At 37.3% G+C, this 16,707-nt stretch overlaps 1 protein-coding gene across 1 annotated transcript in view; it reads right to left on the bottom strand.

Annotated features, from left to right (window-relative positions):
• Angpt1 (angiopoietin 1) overlaps positions 1-16,707 on the bottom strand; it is a 109,525-nt gene that overhangs the window by 42,689 nt on the left and 50,129 nt on the right. The window contains exons 5-6 of the mRNA XM_055626700.1: positions 15,833-15,960; positions 7,481-7,582 (exon numbers count right to left, since the gene is read on the bottom strand). Coding sequence (XP_055482675.1) covers positions 7,481-7,582; positions 15,833-15,960 — 230 coding nt within the window. The remainder of the gene's footprint in view (positions 1-7,480; positions 7,583-15,832; positions 15,961-16,707) is intronic.

Raw genomic sequence — 16,707 nt, 5'->3', positions numbered from 1 at the left:
ATGAAGGGTTAATCTGTATTTAAAAATGTGAAAGAAGTATTATAATAATTATAGCAGTCCTGAGTGTCTCAACAGGTGATAAAATATGAAAAATGTTTCTTTTCCAACTTAATAACAACTTTAAAGTTAAGCAGAAGTTTTCTTAACTTTTTCCCCATTAATCAGCTAAAGAAATGAATAAATGTTCCCTATTTTTTTAAATGTGCTGATACTCAGTGGCTACTAACATGCAAGAAATTTGTTTCAATGCCTCTGCCAATAGACTTACTTCTCAAAATCTAGTAGTGTTTGGTATCAAATCCCTTTCTGCCAGGTGTGTTATTGCAATAACAACAGATCACAGTGCACTTTGTTTCAGCTCAGTAGTTAGAACAAATGCCTAGAGTGCCCAGGGTTTGCCACACACACACACACACACACACACACACACACACACACACACACACAGCTTTATATTTAAAGTTAATGTGTGTATGTATATTTTCAAAGTTATTCTCCAGTTTAACTAATTTTTTGAGTAATTAAACATTAGTCATTCGGATGACACTGAATATATACTACTCGGGATACTATTTGCATAATTCAGAGAAAAATAGAGAATTCATTAAGGTCACTCCAGTGACTCTTTGTGTATGTGTGTGTGTGTGTGTATGTGTGTGTGTAGACCAGAGTTTGACATTTGGTGTCTTCTTGAAGTGTGTCTCCTTTATCACTTGCCACATTACTTTTTGAAGGAGGATTTCTTACTGAACCAGAGCTCATTATTGGCTAAAATGGTTGAAATTCCCTGATATCTTCCTATTTCAGTCTCCCAGTACTGGGACTACAAATGTTTGCTACAACATATAGTTTTTTTAATGTAAGTTCTGGGGTTTTAGTTCAGGCTCTCGTTTTTGCTTTTCTACTCCTAAGACACTCAGGCCACACTTACTGAAAGTTCCACAGTAGCAGAAAATATCAGTAACTTTTAGGATGTGCTAAAGATTTTACAGGATCTTATGCTACATGCTGAGAAATCCAGTTTTTCTTCTACAGTGCATGCACAGAACACAAAGTTACAGTGGGCTGAAACTCCAAGTTAGCACTCTTCAACTATAGCAGTTGCTTGAAAGACAAGGAGGACAATTGGGATTTCCCTTGCAGTTTTCAGCTCAGACTAGCCAGAGCTGTCCCTCCAGCCACTCGACAAGCCCCTTTGCCTTGCAGCATTGAAACAAAGAATCAGCAATCATATTAAATGTGAGTAGAAAGGCCTGGAATGATGAAGTGCTAAGTCTTAGGTCACATATTTCCATGCTGTTGAAAGTGTTGTGTGGATAAAACTCCCCAGCTTCCCCAGGGAAAAGAGCACTGATCCTGGGTGAGCATCAAAAAAATGGACAAACTTGAGGGCCGTTCCTGTAAAAGCCTCCCCTCTCTCACTCTCCTCATGTAGGTCTGAAAGAGCCCAATGAAGAAAACTATTCCTTGATAAACAGTTGACTTTCAAAGGTTTGTTGTTGTTGTTTTTCTTTTATTTTGTTTTTCAGGAAGAAGCAAGTGAAGAACAACCACTGAAATTTGCCTCTAGAAGCCAAATTTGAATTTTATACACTAGACCCAGAAAACTTTCTAAATGGGCAAAATATTTCACTACAATGAAACATTATGGTTGCTAGAGAGATAGTAGAGGAAGAAAACCATCTAATGGCCAAGTGCAATGAAGCAGAAACAACTGTTTCATCAAGAAGCTGACAGATATGCCAAAAAGAGGAAATGAAAATGGGTTCCCACATTAATAAACTGTTGGGTGGTTTATCAGACATGGCCATGTGTCTCATGTAGGGGAACAACAGCTTGGCTTGGATTAAGTAACCTGTCCCCTTATCTCTGCTACAGTGGAAGCCTTCCTTTACAACACATTTGCAGTGGAACTCTCAACTCCACTCAGAGACTCAGTTTCCTCATCTGCAGAAAAAAGTTAAAAATGTTTCCATGTTCAGTGTTCTGAGAATGAAAATTAGCCAAGGCACTTGGGTGTTCGTATGTGAACAGCACTTAAGAAACAGCTACCAAGATCTGTCACAGCATTTTCTGCTGTGTGCCATTCTTCTGTAAGATGGTAAGCTATTTGAGGGGCGCAGATATCTTTATACTCTGCACAATTCAAGTATCCCAGGTCTTGTCTTAGTTGAAAATTAATATGTATAAGCACTATTCAACAGGCTTTTAGACATGAATGTGCTATGATAAGCTGAGTGTTACTTAAAGGAAAAAATGTTACTTTAACCCAACAACTTAATTAAAAGAAATGAAAATTTAAAACCAATTGTTCACACAAATGGGGCTTCAAAGTGGCACAAACAAAGACGTTGAGAACCATGTCCTCAATCTTTGCCACTTGCCTGTGAATGAGAGTTCGAAGACTTGATTCTAAGCCTTCAAATTGAACCTTCTGCAAGGCTGATTAGATGACATAGTGATAGCAGAGAGTTTGCAGTGTTGGAGGTTCAGAGCCTAATTACAATCTGTCTTGAGCCATCTTTAGCTCTCCAAATAGCCTTTTCCTTGCCCATTTCTGTGTCACCTAATGTCCTGTAACTAACAGGTAAAAACATCCTGGAGTACATGAACTTAACAAAACCCTAACTTCTACCAATTAAAGGGCTAATGATGTGAAGTCTGATACTACAGCAGGCTTTTTCTATTTTGCTCTAACTCTCCTCTCTGATGTTTGCACTAATGTATTTTTAATGTGTCTTGACTTATGAATTCTTTTTTCTGTTACTATAAAAAACTTTATGAAGTTGCTTACATGATAGAACATAGAATTTGTGGTAACCTAAGCCTGTGTTCCCAAGCTAAATAAACTATCTAATCCACTTTGAAATCAGCATTGTGTTTTGAGTCAACATATCCTAATGGGAGAGTACCTGTTACCTTTTCCTTTTCTTTGACACAATTTTCCTCCTCTCTTTCTCTTTCTGTATAGCTTAAATGTTTTAAGACCTTAGAAGAGGACATTTTAAGGTCTTATAGTGACATTAATAACTAATAATTAATAATTCTGATGGATCTTTTTACTTAGAAGTGAGTATTAGAAAGAGTTGAGTGTTACGTATGACCAGAGATGATGCACTGTCTCCCTACATACATGATTCAGAATGTCTGAAGTGAGCCTGAAGATCAGTATATTCAAAAGTTCCATAAGTGACTATGCTATGCACTGATGGTGGAGATCCATATAAATATGACATTAAATAACTATGTACAAATTAGGAAGAATATATTAATTAGATAAAATCATCTGAATGAAGGATTAAAGGTGCTACAAATTCATCATGGTCTTTGTACCAGGAGGCATGTTTTGATTATGGGACCAACAAAAATAAATCAAGTCAGTGCGCAAAATATAGTAGAGCATAGTTCAAAAGCGTTTGTATATATTCACATGTAATAATTTATCACGGGCCATTCTTTTACCTTAAATACTCGGGAAAACCTTAAAAAATGTAATCATACAGAATTCTGTTCTGCTGTTAAGGAGGCAGAATAAGCAAATTTTAGACAAATGAATAGATTCTTCTGTCTCGAATAAAGTGCAAGCATGCTGTTGCATACACATTCATGAAGATGACTATGTTCAGTTATGTCAATAATAATTGCACAAAGAACTTTGATGACATGAAACAGATGCTGATTAATTTCATTTGTCCTTCAGTAGTTTAATAAAATGGGAAGCACTGGAATTTAAAGAAAAACAATGCTGACTTTAAATTGGCCTCAAGAGTCACTTTAGACTTTTAAAATACAGGGAGAGGAAAGGACCAATATTCATTAATTTTGTCAAAACTTTTTTAAAAAATGTTCAATTTTAGCTTGTACTTTTTCCAAGTTAATAAAATAATTTTCTCTGATACTTTGTTTGTTTTGACTGATAATGCTTACAGGAAGTGTTGACTTTTTATTGAAGAAGCAAAATTGAAACCAGACACAGTCCTTGTATCCTATGGGCTTCATCTTTCTTTCATACAAATTATTAAAGAAAGCAGATAAGAGTGGTTTTCCAAAGGTTATTTTTACTCCACAATTAAAGCCTGTGTGAGAAGTGTCTCCTAGTACGGAGACACCTAGCCCAAGGAAGGCATAAAGAAATTTTTATTTAAAGAATTTCTTACGTATATTTTCAATGTAGGCATGTAGGAATGCAATTTAAAGGATGCATTTTATTTCTTGTCCCAGAAAGTACTGAGGTGCTCAAAAGGAAATGCTTGTTTCTTAGGAAGTTTTGTTTATAGGGATAATTGTCTTCAAAACAAACCAAGTTTGTCTCCAGGGCACTAGTGACTGCCTGTCATAAAGCTGCCACTTAGGTTGCTGGGAAGCTCCTCTCATTGGTTTTATATGCAGAAGGACTGTTAGTGAGAGTGGTGTCCCACGGCTCAAAGGAGTAGAATAGTCCATAAGTGCCCCATTAGAAGAACCGCCACAGACTTTCCTCTCAGCAGCAAATGTGTTTACAAGTCTGCAACTGAGTTTATGCTGGACTTCCTTCTAAGGAGGGCTAACTAAGAAACAGGGAAGTTCAAAAGGCTTCTATGGCTAAAGCCAGTATCAAGTGCTGTGAAATTTCCATGTTGGGAAGTGGCTTAAAAATAAATGGATAGTTTATAATGTCTTGGGTTGATGACTTTAACACGAAATTTTGGAAAACTTCTTGGGAAAGAGGCAGGAAACATATATTAGCCAGTAAGAAGTAAAAACGGGGGACAGCCATGAATGGGGGGGGGGGGAGATTGGAGTCATGGCTACCTTCAATGTCCCAGGGATGGAGACTAGTGGAAACAGGAAGAAAAGCTCCAGGCACACAAGTCTGATTTTCCCTGAGCTTATTCACCCTCAGCTGAGGAAGCTTGAAGCCAGTGTCCTGGAGACTGAATACTCACTTCCACCTTGCATGGAGGAATCACGTTGTTTGTAGGTGAAAGGAAAGCTTTGAGAAAGCTGTAACAGCTTTAACCCTGTGCTTTGATAAAGGTTAAACCAATGGATTCTTTTAATTTACAAAACTTCCATACTCAATTTAGCCAAAATGTTTAAAAATTTTGGGACCATAAATTTCTGACCATAAATAATTGACACCAAGGTGATAAATTTTTCAAGTCTGAGTAAAACATGATAGCTTTTCTTATTTAAAAATAAGGGGGAGGGATGAATTCCAATGGTTAATGAATAATTCCGCCCCTGTTTGAATAAGAAAAACCATTTATCTAGGCATGGATTCAATTGCTAAATACTTTAAGACATGAAGTCAGTTTCATACCAACAAGTCATTATATCTTAACGTTCTTAGTGTGTTAAAGAAGCAGGTATTCACAAGTAATAATTCACCACTTTTGAAAACTGCATGATGGCAATTTCACAATTCACTTTCCTGTTATCATTAATTTAAATAATATTGCACATCAGATTGATTTGAATCTGTATATATAGTTTTATTCTTATATAACTTCTATATCCGTAGGATGAAAATAGTTATGAATTAAAGCGGTTTGAATAAACGACACTCTGGGTAGAATTTAACAAATTTTTATAGTCCTGGGAGTTTTAATCCTTGATAATGGTAATAATTTATTAAAAATTCAGTAAGCTTTATGTTTGCTATGCTGAGTCCCCTCAAGGCAGATGTGGAAGCTAAGGTGTGAGTTAACAGAAAAGGAAGACAGCATGAGCAAAATGATTTCGCTAAAACTGATCAATCAGCAAATGGGAAAATAAAAATTTGATATGTTAGTACAGACATATGTCAGAACTCTTTTTCTGAATTTAAGAAACTCCACCACTCACGTTTCTATAGAATTACATAAACAGAAAGAGGTCTCAGAAACTAAGCTACCATTCTATTTCCCCATAACCATCCTAAAATATAAGGTTCTGCGTTTTGTTGGAGGGCTTCCATTGAAGAGAGAACAGGGCTTATTTCACAATAAAATTCTATTTCCTAGTAGAAGGAGTTGCAGTTGAGTGCTGTGATTATACTGTGCGTATAGGTCCTTTCTGCCTCTCTGAACTGTTCTTCACTCTGTTCTGCCTCTCCCACAAAAGCAAGGTTAACATGCAGAGTATAATTGAGCAAGTGTGGGAGGAGATTGAGATTTCGTGTTTCTGGAAAGTTCTAGGAGATGAGGTTGCCTCTGGTCTACATTACCGGCCACAGACTCTGGTTGAATGAGGTTCGTTAAATGGCTCCTGCAGAGATTTACATCTAAGCATTTTTTTCTACATATTATATAACCTCAAGTATTCACTTGCTCTAGACTTTCCCCCCTGAATTCTAACATACTGCTTGTAGACTCTGGACTAGCGTGTTTGCCTGCAAGTGTCTAGGATACAAAACACCTTAGCAAGCATGCTTCTCATGTCACCAGGCTGTGGTGAGCTTTGCCTGCTGAGCTTTGCCTGTTTGTGACTTACTGCTTATGACTGCGGCACAAGTGACAACATAGACTGAGCTCACAGTGACAAGTCCACTTTCCATTCTGTTCTCGCTGGTTGTTTGTTGTTTTTGCCTCAGTAAAAGATCACACAGTTATCTCTATAGAATTCCATTTTGTTGGTTTTGGCCTATTTTTCCATGTTGTGAATTTTTAAAGTCAAGGTTTCATATTTGTGTAACTTCAAACAAGTAACTTGCATTCAGAATGTTGATTGAATTTCTCATCAAAATGTCATAGATAACGTGACAGCACAGGAGATGTCCACTTATTTCCTTAGGCGTTTTGCTTATTTTTGTTAGCCATGAACTAATGGGTAGGTTGTAATCAACCAAACACAGTTTTTGCATTGTTGATGGAACTGTGGCTAACAGAACACTCCAGTCACTTTTTATTTTTCATTTTTGGAGAGAAAAATTGTTAGAAAGTCAAGTCAAGTCTTACACAGGAATTTAAATGTAAAATAATGAAAAACTTCTACCCTAAAATGGCTCTAAATGTTTGCTTCTGCACTTGGGAAATGCTAACTTTGACATGAGAAGTGTGGCAATCCTGAGTCACTGCACCAAGTCCAGGCTAGTCACAAGTAAAAGTTATATGGAGACACTGCCGTTCAGACGTCAACAATATGAAACAGTGTGAGAGAGGACAAAGCCAGCATCCATCTTGCTCTATGACCTGTGCCCCTGAACAGTTTCCTGTCCTACTCATGTGCCCAGCCTCCGTCTGATTTCTTGTTTCTCCCACTAGAAACAAATGCAGACAGTGCATAACAGGTCATCAAATAATTATAATAATGCATTTTTCTTTCTATTACACATATGGAAATCATTTACTGATCGTGATTTATGAATGATTTGTGTATAAAGAAAACAATGACTTTAATGTAGGAATTGTTATTTTAAATAACTCAAAAGCATCTAGAAGTGCAAGGGTTTATCATATATTGTGGATGAAGATAACCTTATATAAAACATCAAAAGACATTGTAAATTCTTCCATCTTACCATTTTATATTCTTTCCAGCCCCTTTGGAAATCCAGACTTCCATCTTCACGGTGTTGTATTACAGTCCAACCTCCCCCATTCACATCCATATTGCAAAATACCTGTGGAACAACAGGAAAAAAAGGAAAGCAGAAATTACATATATCTTAAAGAAATGTATATCTGATATGTTTCAAAATATAAATAGAATGGAGAGGTACATCCTGTAAGAAGAGAAAAAGAACTGCATTTCATACACGTGTTTCGTTACTCCTCCCACAATTTGCGTTTTTGCTGAACCCTACAAAGTTCCATCAGAAATGTTCAATCATTCCTAAAAATGTCAACTGGCCAGCTGAAAATTAACAGCCTTAGTTCCAGACCACAGTACAGTTTTAGCACTTGGGATGTGGCTCAGGGGTACCGTGCTTGTCTTGTATGTGAAAGGACCTGGCTGGGTCAGCCCACACTCCCCTCCAAAAACCTTCAAAAAAAAAATCTCAAATTGAAATAGGTACTTGTGGAAGTTCACACTTCAAAAAATCACTACAGTTCCCAATGTTACTACTAATTTTTAGCCAAAATATAAATTTCAACGCTATTTAATCTTTCATTAGAATTTCAATGTAAATAAGAATAAAAGGTTCAAAATTTTTAACCGACTGTGGTGGTGCACTCCTTTAATCCCAGAACTCAGAGGTAGGTGGATTGCTATGGGTTCGAGGCCAGCCTGGTTTACAAAGCGAGTCCAGGAAAACCAAGGCTACACAGAGAAACCTCGTCTGGAAAAGCCAAAAAAAAAAAAAAAAAAAAAAAAAAAAAAATTCAAACTTTTATATTTCCTTGGTACAACTCTCAAATGCTTACATAGTATATTACATACTGTTATAATTATTCTAGATTGTTGCATTTTTGTTGCATTTTTTTCAGGGGGCAAAATTTTGTGAATGGAGATACACATTGTTTATATTTTAGTCATGAACAATACGGATTAGTGTATGCCTCCTGACTGTGGCAAGGTTTTCTTTCCTATGTATAATAGTAATTCAAAGATTTAGTGCTTATTTCAACTATTCTACATACAATACTGATTTATTCTCTTAGTAATTCTTTCTGCAGTGGTATTTACAGAGCTGCATTACAGAAGGACTGCTTTGGGAAACAGTCACTGTGACTCATGGCATGTGCCTCTTGCCGTTTGATTCTTCAAGGGCTGGACTCTGAGGAATACCATTCCTCCACCAACTGAATAAGGAAGCATGTTGAAGGTTGGCTAAAGGTGTGAAAATGAGGCAACAGCAGCCAGCAGACACTATCCCAGGGTGTTTTCCCTGAGGTATTGTGTTAGAGCACAACCAGGCGGAGGGTATGAAAACAATGGTAAGAACTATCATTCATAGCAGACATTTTTTCCTGTACATCTTTGGAGTGAAGGAACTCCAAAGACGTTTATACATGTCTGCGTGTGCAGATGAGTTAGGACAACTGGTCTCCTGAGGGCTCTACCTCCAGTTTGACACTTACCCTTATGTCTTTATTATCCCTAGGAATTGACTCATATCCAAATTCATTCATTTTCAATTCCCTTTCCATTCCAAGATTGCTTTTCTGCTAACCTTCTACCCTTCTCCATCTGCTCTGTGTCCTCAGCATGACTCCTAACAAGTCTACCCTTAATTATGAAATATTCATTTATCCCCTTAATTCTAATATATTCATCTACTTCTTTTTTCCCTTAACAAGCATTCTCTGACATTGAGTCTATATTACAATAGAGGGAATTATGATGAATAGAATATGGACGTGTCCTCAAAATGGCTTGACATTTCAATACTGACTGCTCTCAAAAGGGTATGAAGGCAACAGAGTTCATAATTTTACAACTTCAGTGACCTCACAAATACTAGAAGTGGTGATATAAGCAAAGAGACTTAATACAAAGAGCTAACACCTGAGAAAAAAGAACTATTGTCATTTAGGAGACTGTGTTGCATATAGCATGGCTAAACAACAAAAGAAATATTAGAGGATAGCTAGAGATGAGATTTTTTACTGGAGGTAGAACAAGGCTATATGAGCAAGAAAATGGGAGGATAAAGAAGAGTCATTAACAATTATAAGATTACTCACATCAGATAATTTTAAAACAATATGCATTTTCTAACTTCATCCAGAACAGTTTATGAAGGTATGATTATTGTATCCAATCTACAAGTGTAACACTGAGGTGTAAAATATTGCAGCAGCCTACCAATGGTTACACTTAGTAGCTACAGTGAATTCAGGATTTGAGATAGATCTTAACTAAGATTTAGGGTTTGAACCCTCTGTATGCCTAATTCAAAATTACTGATAGTAATGTAATTGAAAGCAACTCCTAATATCGTGAATAGCAATCTACTGTTTAAATAAATAAGTGATTATAGATGGGGGGGCAGTTCAAGAATAAGTTTGGTAAATAATTAGTACAGATAATACACACCAGTACCTTTTAAATGGACACATATTTGGTTTGATTTGTTGTTATTTCTAGTTTCTCAAGTAGTAACCTAATGTAGATAATAAATGAAAATATATTGTAGTTGTAAAAGAGAAAAGTGTGATTAAAGGAACCCCAAGAAAATGAATTACATGCATGGTTGGGAACAAGATTAATCAACCATTTGAGAGAAGTCAAGTTAAATGAATATTTTTAAATACCTATAAACTTAAAATGAAGGAGTCATTAGTGTCCTTGCCCAGAGAGATTTCAGGATTCTCATGAGACTAAAATCAGAAGAGTTTAGACGGAGTGTAGACAGAGATTCCAAAGGAGCACCCGGGGCAGCTAACATTTGAAAGTAATGGAAGTGAAAATATCAAGGAGACATTCTGCTAGAAGAAACTAATGTCACTGTTTTCTTAATTAAAATTTGCACTGCATTAATTGATTAATCCAAAGAATGTATGTATGTATGTATGCATCTCTCTCTATTTATCTATCTGACCCCATTCTTCCTCTCACCCTCCTTCCCATTTATCTCTTGATGGAACTTTAGGCACCAACAAAAGTTAGCAGCCAAAGTTATAAAGCTATAAAGCCAACCTACATACTCAGGAAAGGAATCACTACATTTGTAAATTTACAAAGATTAGGAAAAACTATGCCATGAGGTTTTAAGGACGGTTACTGGTTAATGTAATTCCATGTACTTTGTTTTAAAACACTTACAGTCTCCCCCCCACCCCCCCAAAAAAAAACCCAAAGCTTTTCTTTTTAAAGGAGCCATCTAACAACTTGAAGTATTAAGGGATGAGAATACCTTTTAGGAGAAGACCCAGAGAAAGAAGTTGAGGGATTTTAAAATGGATCCGATTCCTGTGGACATGCAACAATAATGGTAGCAGATGTCATTATAGGGGCATGGGGGCAATATACCTGAGCCTACTCGAGGACCTGGATTAAAGCTGCAACTCTGCTTTTTCTCAATTGTGTGTGTGAGTGTGTGTGTGTGTGTGAAGATTCAGTGCACATAGAGTTCTTTAAGCAGTATTTGGCATAAGCACTGCCATTACTCTTGGACCTTAGATGTACTATACAGACAATATAATACAGGTTTATACTATGCATTACCTATTATATGTATTTAGCATAATATTTAACACATTGAAGTATTGTTATATGTGACATTGAACATGATTTATACTATTTATAATTTATTATGAATGGAATTGACTATTCAAAGCCAAAATGTGCAAATGTTCAACAATTTGCCTTATGAGTATGGTTCCTAGGTTGTGCTTCTTAACATTGACACCATGAAGATTGATCATGCTAATTTCTCATTTATACCTACTTATAGAGTTAAATTAAATACAGTATTGAAAAACAGAGGGATGAGAACCCAATTTTTATCCATAGTGAGAAGAAAAATAAAAAGTCTCTTCCTAACAGATGAAGGACATTCCGTGGCATATTTGACCAGTGTCAGAAGGATTTGCGACATGAGAGACCTGAAGAGTTCATTCGCTGGTCTTGTGTGGTCTGTGTTATCTGGCATGCTCTTCCTGTGGATGGGGCCCGCTCCATTTGCTCTGTCTGTTGCATCTATTGATTCAATGACTGGGGCTTACTTCTGGCCAAGAAAAGGCTGTACTGGATTCTTCCCCAGGCAAGGTCAAAGCTTTCAAGCATTAAACACCTTTTAACTTAATATGGAGATTTAAATCCCAAACAAAAGGGGAATTTGATTCGCATAGTTTTTTATGCTTCTATGCTTTATACAAATTGGAATGATTAGGCTTCTGGATGCTAATGATTTTTCCATATCCTTAAATGGAAAAGGCTTAACACATTTGTTACAGCACTTTTTCAAGAATTAGAGGAATTATGTACTCAGAAACAAATTTTTAATATTTTACAGTAAGACTTATGATTTAATGGTTTGTTTTTGGATGAAGCTAGCTGACTACAGGGCATTTGGCTTCAAACACTTGTGAAATGAAAAGAGAAATTCTGTTTCCCACTACTGTGCTTCGAGGGGAATGCACAGGGAAATAACCACAAACCATGAACACTATGAAACAAAAGTAAGATATAAAAGACAGAATTCTCATTTTCTGTCTGCTTGAAAATTAAATTATCCTAAACTACCACTTTTGTCTTCCAGTGACATTAAAAATCACTTTTTAAACTTTAGCAATCATTTCTCCCTTTTGGACATAAACAATGTCAGTCAAAATAGACTGTGGCAGTATGCACGAGACCTGCAGAGGTTCAAGCCAGATGGGGTCCTGGTGCTTAAAGGGGGGAGTGGACAGCAGGTCCCACCCCTAAGCCATCTCCAGCTTACATTACGCACAAATGAAAAATTCTCCAATGCAGTCTCTCCACGTACATTAACCACACTCAAGGGCAGACCCCATTCCCAACAGGAAAAGATCAACACGAGAGGAACTCAATGGCATATTTGTAGACTTCTTGTCTCACATCGCTGTGTCTGGACATCTTTTTTGCTAGTATATTATGGCTTCTGTCTTTGTGTTTTTTATGGTGTGTGTTTGTGTGTGTGCCTTGTGTTTTCCGTTTTTTTTTGTTTTTTTTTTTAATTCTGGTTTCTTTTCTTGTTTTCTAAAAGGAGGCAAAAGGCATGAGATTGGGTGGGAGGATCTGGGGAAGGGACCTATGGTCAGAATAGAGTGTATAAAATATGTACATTAAAGTAAATACATAATTCTGGTATATTGCAATCCCTACACTTCCTAAAGAATGACAAAGTGCTGTCAGCTGCTTTGCCTGTGTTAGACAGCTCAATTTTATTGTTTGCTTCATATTCCATATCATACACACCTAACTGAATTTCAGTATTGTTAGTTTTTATAGACTTGAGTTTCCTTAACCTCTGATGAACTTGTGAGAACATTACAAAAAGAAAAGAAAAAAAAAAAAAAAGAAAGAAGTTGAGCTTTAACTCAGCATATTCAAGAGTAATAGCAGGTGTTTTGTTGACCACCCAGTCTAACTGGAAGGGCCTTATAATTAAGTTTCTCAAGTCACATTAGCTTCTGAAATACTTGTATAGAATTCATGAATATTTGTTCTTTCTAAGGCCATATTAAATGAATATAAGAAGGGATTTCAAACAAAATGTTACCAGTCATTAAAAAGTAAGGTATGCCAGTCTGAAAGAACAAAATTGCTGTTTGTCAGAGGGAAAGAAAAAAAATACTCCTTTAACCTTTTAATAATGAATACTTCTAATTCCTATAATGAAAAGGCTGGAAGACCCTATACTAATGAGGTAGCTGACTCTTACGTTGAGTTCCTCAAGAGAGTGTTTTAAAAATCACATTTTCAAAGATATATTTGTTTGTTTATTTATTTAGTATATGAGTAATGTTCCATGCACACCAGAAGAAGAAATCAGATCCCGTTACAGGTGGTTGTAAGCCACCATGTGGTTGCTGGGAATTGAACACAGGACATCTAGAAAGAACAGCCAGTGAGTGCTCTTAACTGCTCAGCCATCTCTCTAGCCCCCTAAAAATTACATTTTCACACATAATAGAGCTTCAAAAGTAGTACTTTAATAGATGAACTCTAAATTATCAAATCCAAAATGTCAAGTATCATTTGGCTGAAAGTGAATACGAAATGTATGTTTGCTTGATGAGTTAGAGGAACTGACTCTATCCACTTTAACAGGAACAGCGGTTTAGCTTGTAGCCTGGATATCACTTGCTTCTCAAAACAGTTTGAAAGAGAGCTGAATTATGCTTCTCTATGAATTAGATTATGCCAATTGAGGTTCACAGGATGATTGACACTTTATTTGTGGTACTGTCCTTCCTCAGGGACCTCACAGTAGCATGGGTGATGGAGTGAAACAAGCATGAAGACCAGTTTTCCTCCATATTTGTCCCAGTCTGGACATTTGACAATTACTTTATTGTTTTATATTTGTGGAGATTACAGGATACTAAGGACTCTACGGGAGAGTCATTTCATTTTTTTTAAGTTAGCTGATAAGGTAAAAGGCAGCTGCCAGGGTGTTTAGGACTCTGGATTTTCTGCTGTGCTTCCTTAGCTCCTCAAGAACAAACTGTTACGTATTTACATGCTGCTGGCATAGGGTGTGTGGGGGCGGGTGTCTGTGACTTCCTGTAGGATGCCCCTTCTCAACTACTAGCTAGTCTCATCTCCTCATTCTTGCATCTTCATATTGGTTGTATGTTTCTTGGTTTTATGTAAAACCGTAAATTACTTAGTCCAATGAATACTGCCCAGAACATCAACAGGAAAAACAGGTGAAATCAAGGTGTAAGAAGCTGAGGAAGCTCAGAAGGCTGATATTACTTTCCCCCTACCCCTGTGCTTTCTGACCCATCTTTTGCACCCCCACCTGTAGAGCAAAACTGAATGCCTCCTTTAAGAAGAAAACTTAGTCTCAGAGAAGAGAAAAACAGTGAGACAATTCTACCCAATAGTCCTTATTGAAATCAGAGGTAAGAGACAGGGGCAGAAAGGGATCTAGCCTTTGATGGGTCCTGCATTCTAGAGCAGACACCAGGCATTGGAACTGCATGACATCTGGTACTCTGGTCTCCAAGATTCAGTTCCTTTGCTTATCAGAAGGCCCAAATTCGGACAACTGTTAGGCAGAGTGTATCCCGGATAGGCGCACTGACGTCACCGTCAGTGTGCCCTTTCTTCATCTGTTCATTCTAGTGCTTATTTATTAAGGACCTACTGAGTGCAGAAAACTTGCGTGGCTCCAGGAAGTCACAAACAAAAAGCCACAGTCCCTACTTCGTAGAACTCTAATAATAGAAATGTCACACAAAATTGTCTGGGGAAATGTAGGGAGGCTGGATGGGCATTTTTTCACAGAATTCAAAGAAAAGAATAAGGCATACACAGGTGTGGCACAGGCCAGAGGAAAGTGTTTTATCCCAGAACAGGCACCTGTCTTTGAACCTAAATCCAGCAAAACTTTTATATGTTGAAGAGTGGGTAGGTCTACTGCCTCTGTCTTTGGATGCCTCACCTCAAGGCCCCTATGTAACCTCCTTCAAAGAGACATCTCTAGCACTGCACTTCTGTAGTACTGGGTAACTCTGTAAATGCCTGCCTTCTCCTTACACTGAGAACCGTTTGGTCTGTTATGTTGTCAGTGACTGTCAAATGAATGGCATCTAATTAAGTGTATTGAATGAGGGCATAGATGGATGAGTTAATGTATGAATGTGGAGAGGGTCTCTAAAAGAGATAGGCTAGCAAGATGTTGACTAATCAAGTTCACTTTGGGCACTGACCAACGTAAAGATGAGTATGTTCCTTCCACCTGAACTCAAGTAAGCATGAGAGGCACACCCTTTCACGATCCTGTGTTAAGATATAATGCTTTTCTCCCACCTGTCAGGAGCAATAATTCTGTAAGTCGCTGGAGTTGCCCTGCTCTCTGGCTCATGCTCCCTGACAGGTTGGTACATTGGAAGATGACTTCTAACGTTACCCCGTGCACTAACGGTAGATGTGGCACCAGCATGCGCTTCATGCAGCACACGTCTGAGCACTGTGAAATCCAGGAAACAGAAGAAAATAAAAGTTTGTGTGACTAACAGATCAGAGGTACTGGGGTTAGAGAATGTCTGCAGAGTATGATTTTCATCCCCCGTGGACCAGAGAAACATAGAATCTCTCTGGGGACAGAAAAGATCAGTTGAGGCATGCGAGTGCATGGGTGTGTGCGTGCATACATGTGTGAGTGTGTGTGTGTGTGCATCAATGTGTATATGATGTGTATTGTTTAACAACTCACAAACTTATTTGATTATACAGCAATTCACTAGGATCTGCTTTACATCGCATAAACAGGCACTTCTGATCTTACCTTTTTAGGTTCTGGCATATTATTAAAATAAATAGTGTAGATTCCACTCTTATTAAAACCAGCTTGATACACATCGGCACAATCTCGAAATGGTTTCTCTTCTTCTCTTTTTCCTCCCTTTAGCAAAACTAAAAATAAAGCAGAGAGATTATGATGTATGACTCAGAATAGTCAGCACCATCACCATCCAGTGAACGACAAACACAGCAGGGCTTTGCTGCGCTCACCCCGTATCTGCCATGCATACACTGAAAAATAGAACATACCACCTAAAAGGTGAGAAAACACTGTGGATCAATTTCCCGCTGCAAACTAATTTTATATCAACCCCTTTACTTTGGATTTTCTATATCCTCAAAAATGTCATATTGTTGGACAAATTACATGATATGGTAATGTTTCCTTTTCTTAGAAATTTATGTCAATGTTCCCTGTCAATTTTATGAAGCATTCCTATCTACATTTCAGAGAAAAGTTTAATGTATTTATTTCATTGTTTGGGATTTCACAGGTTAGCTGCATATTCTGTGAGTGACTTATATATACCTCAAACCCCAGGGTTAAAAAATGTCAAAACATTTTTTTTTTGTTTTTGCTTTTCAATCAGAATATTTTTTTATTAATCACAGTTAATTTACTTTGTATCCCAGCTGTAGCCCCCTCCTCATTCCCTCCCTACCCTACCCTCCCTCCCTCATCTATGTCAAAACATTTTAAAAGTACAATATTGTTATTAATTCTTTGAGCACTTCCTACATCCATATAGTGCATTTTGATTGATTCATACCCTTACTTCCTCCAGTGCCTCCCCTCCCACCCTGCCCAAGTTTCTTCTTCTTCTTCTTCTTCTTCTTCTTCTTCTTCTTCTTCTTCTT

This window comes from Psammomys obesus, unplaced genomic scaffold (assembly GCF_907164565.1).
Source record: "Psammomys obesus unplaced genomic scaffold, mPsaObe1.curated_primary_1811, whole genome shotgun sequence".
Lineage (NCBI taxonomy): Eukaryota > Metazoa > Chordata > Mammalia > Rodentia > Muridae > Psammomys > Psammomys obesus.
The sequence above is the reverse complement of the archived record's forward strand: the minus strand, read 5'-3'. Positions and strand labels throughout refer to the sequence as shown.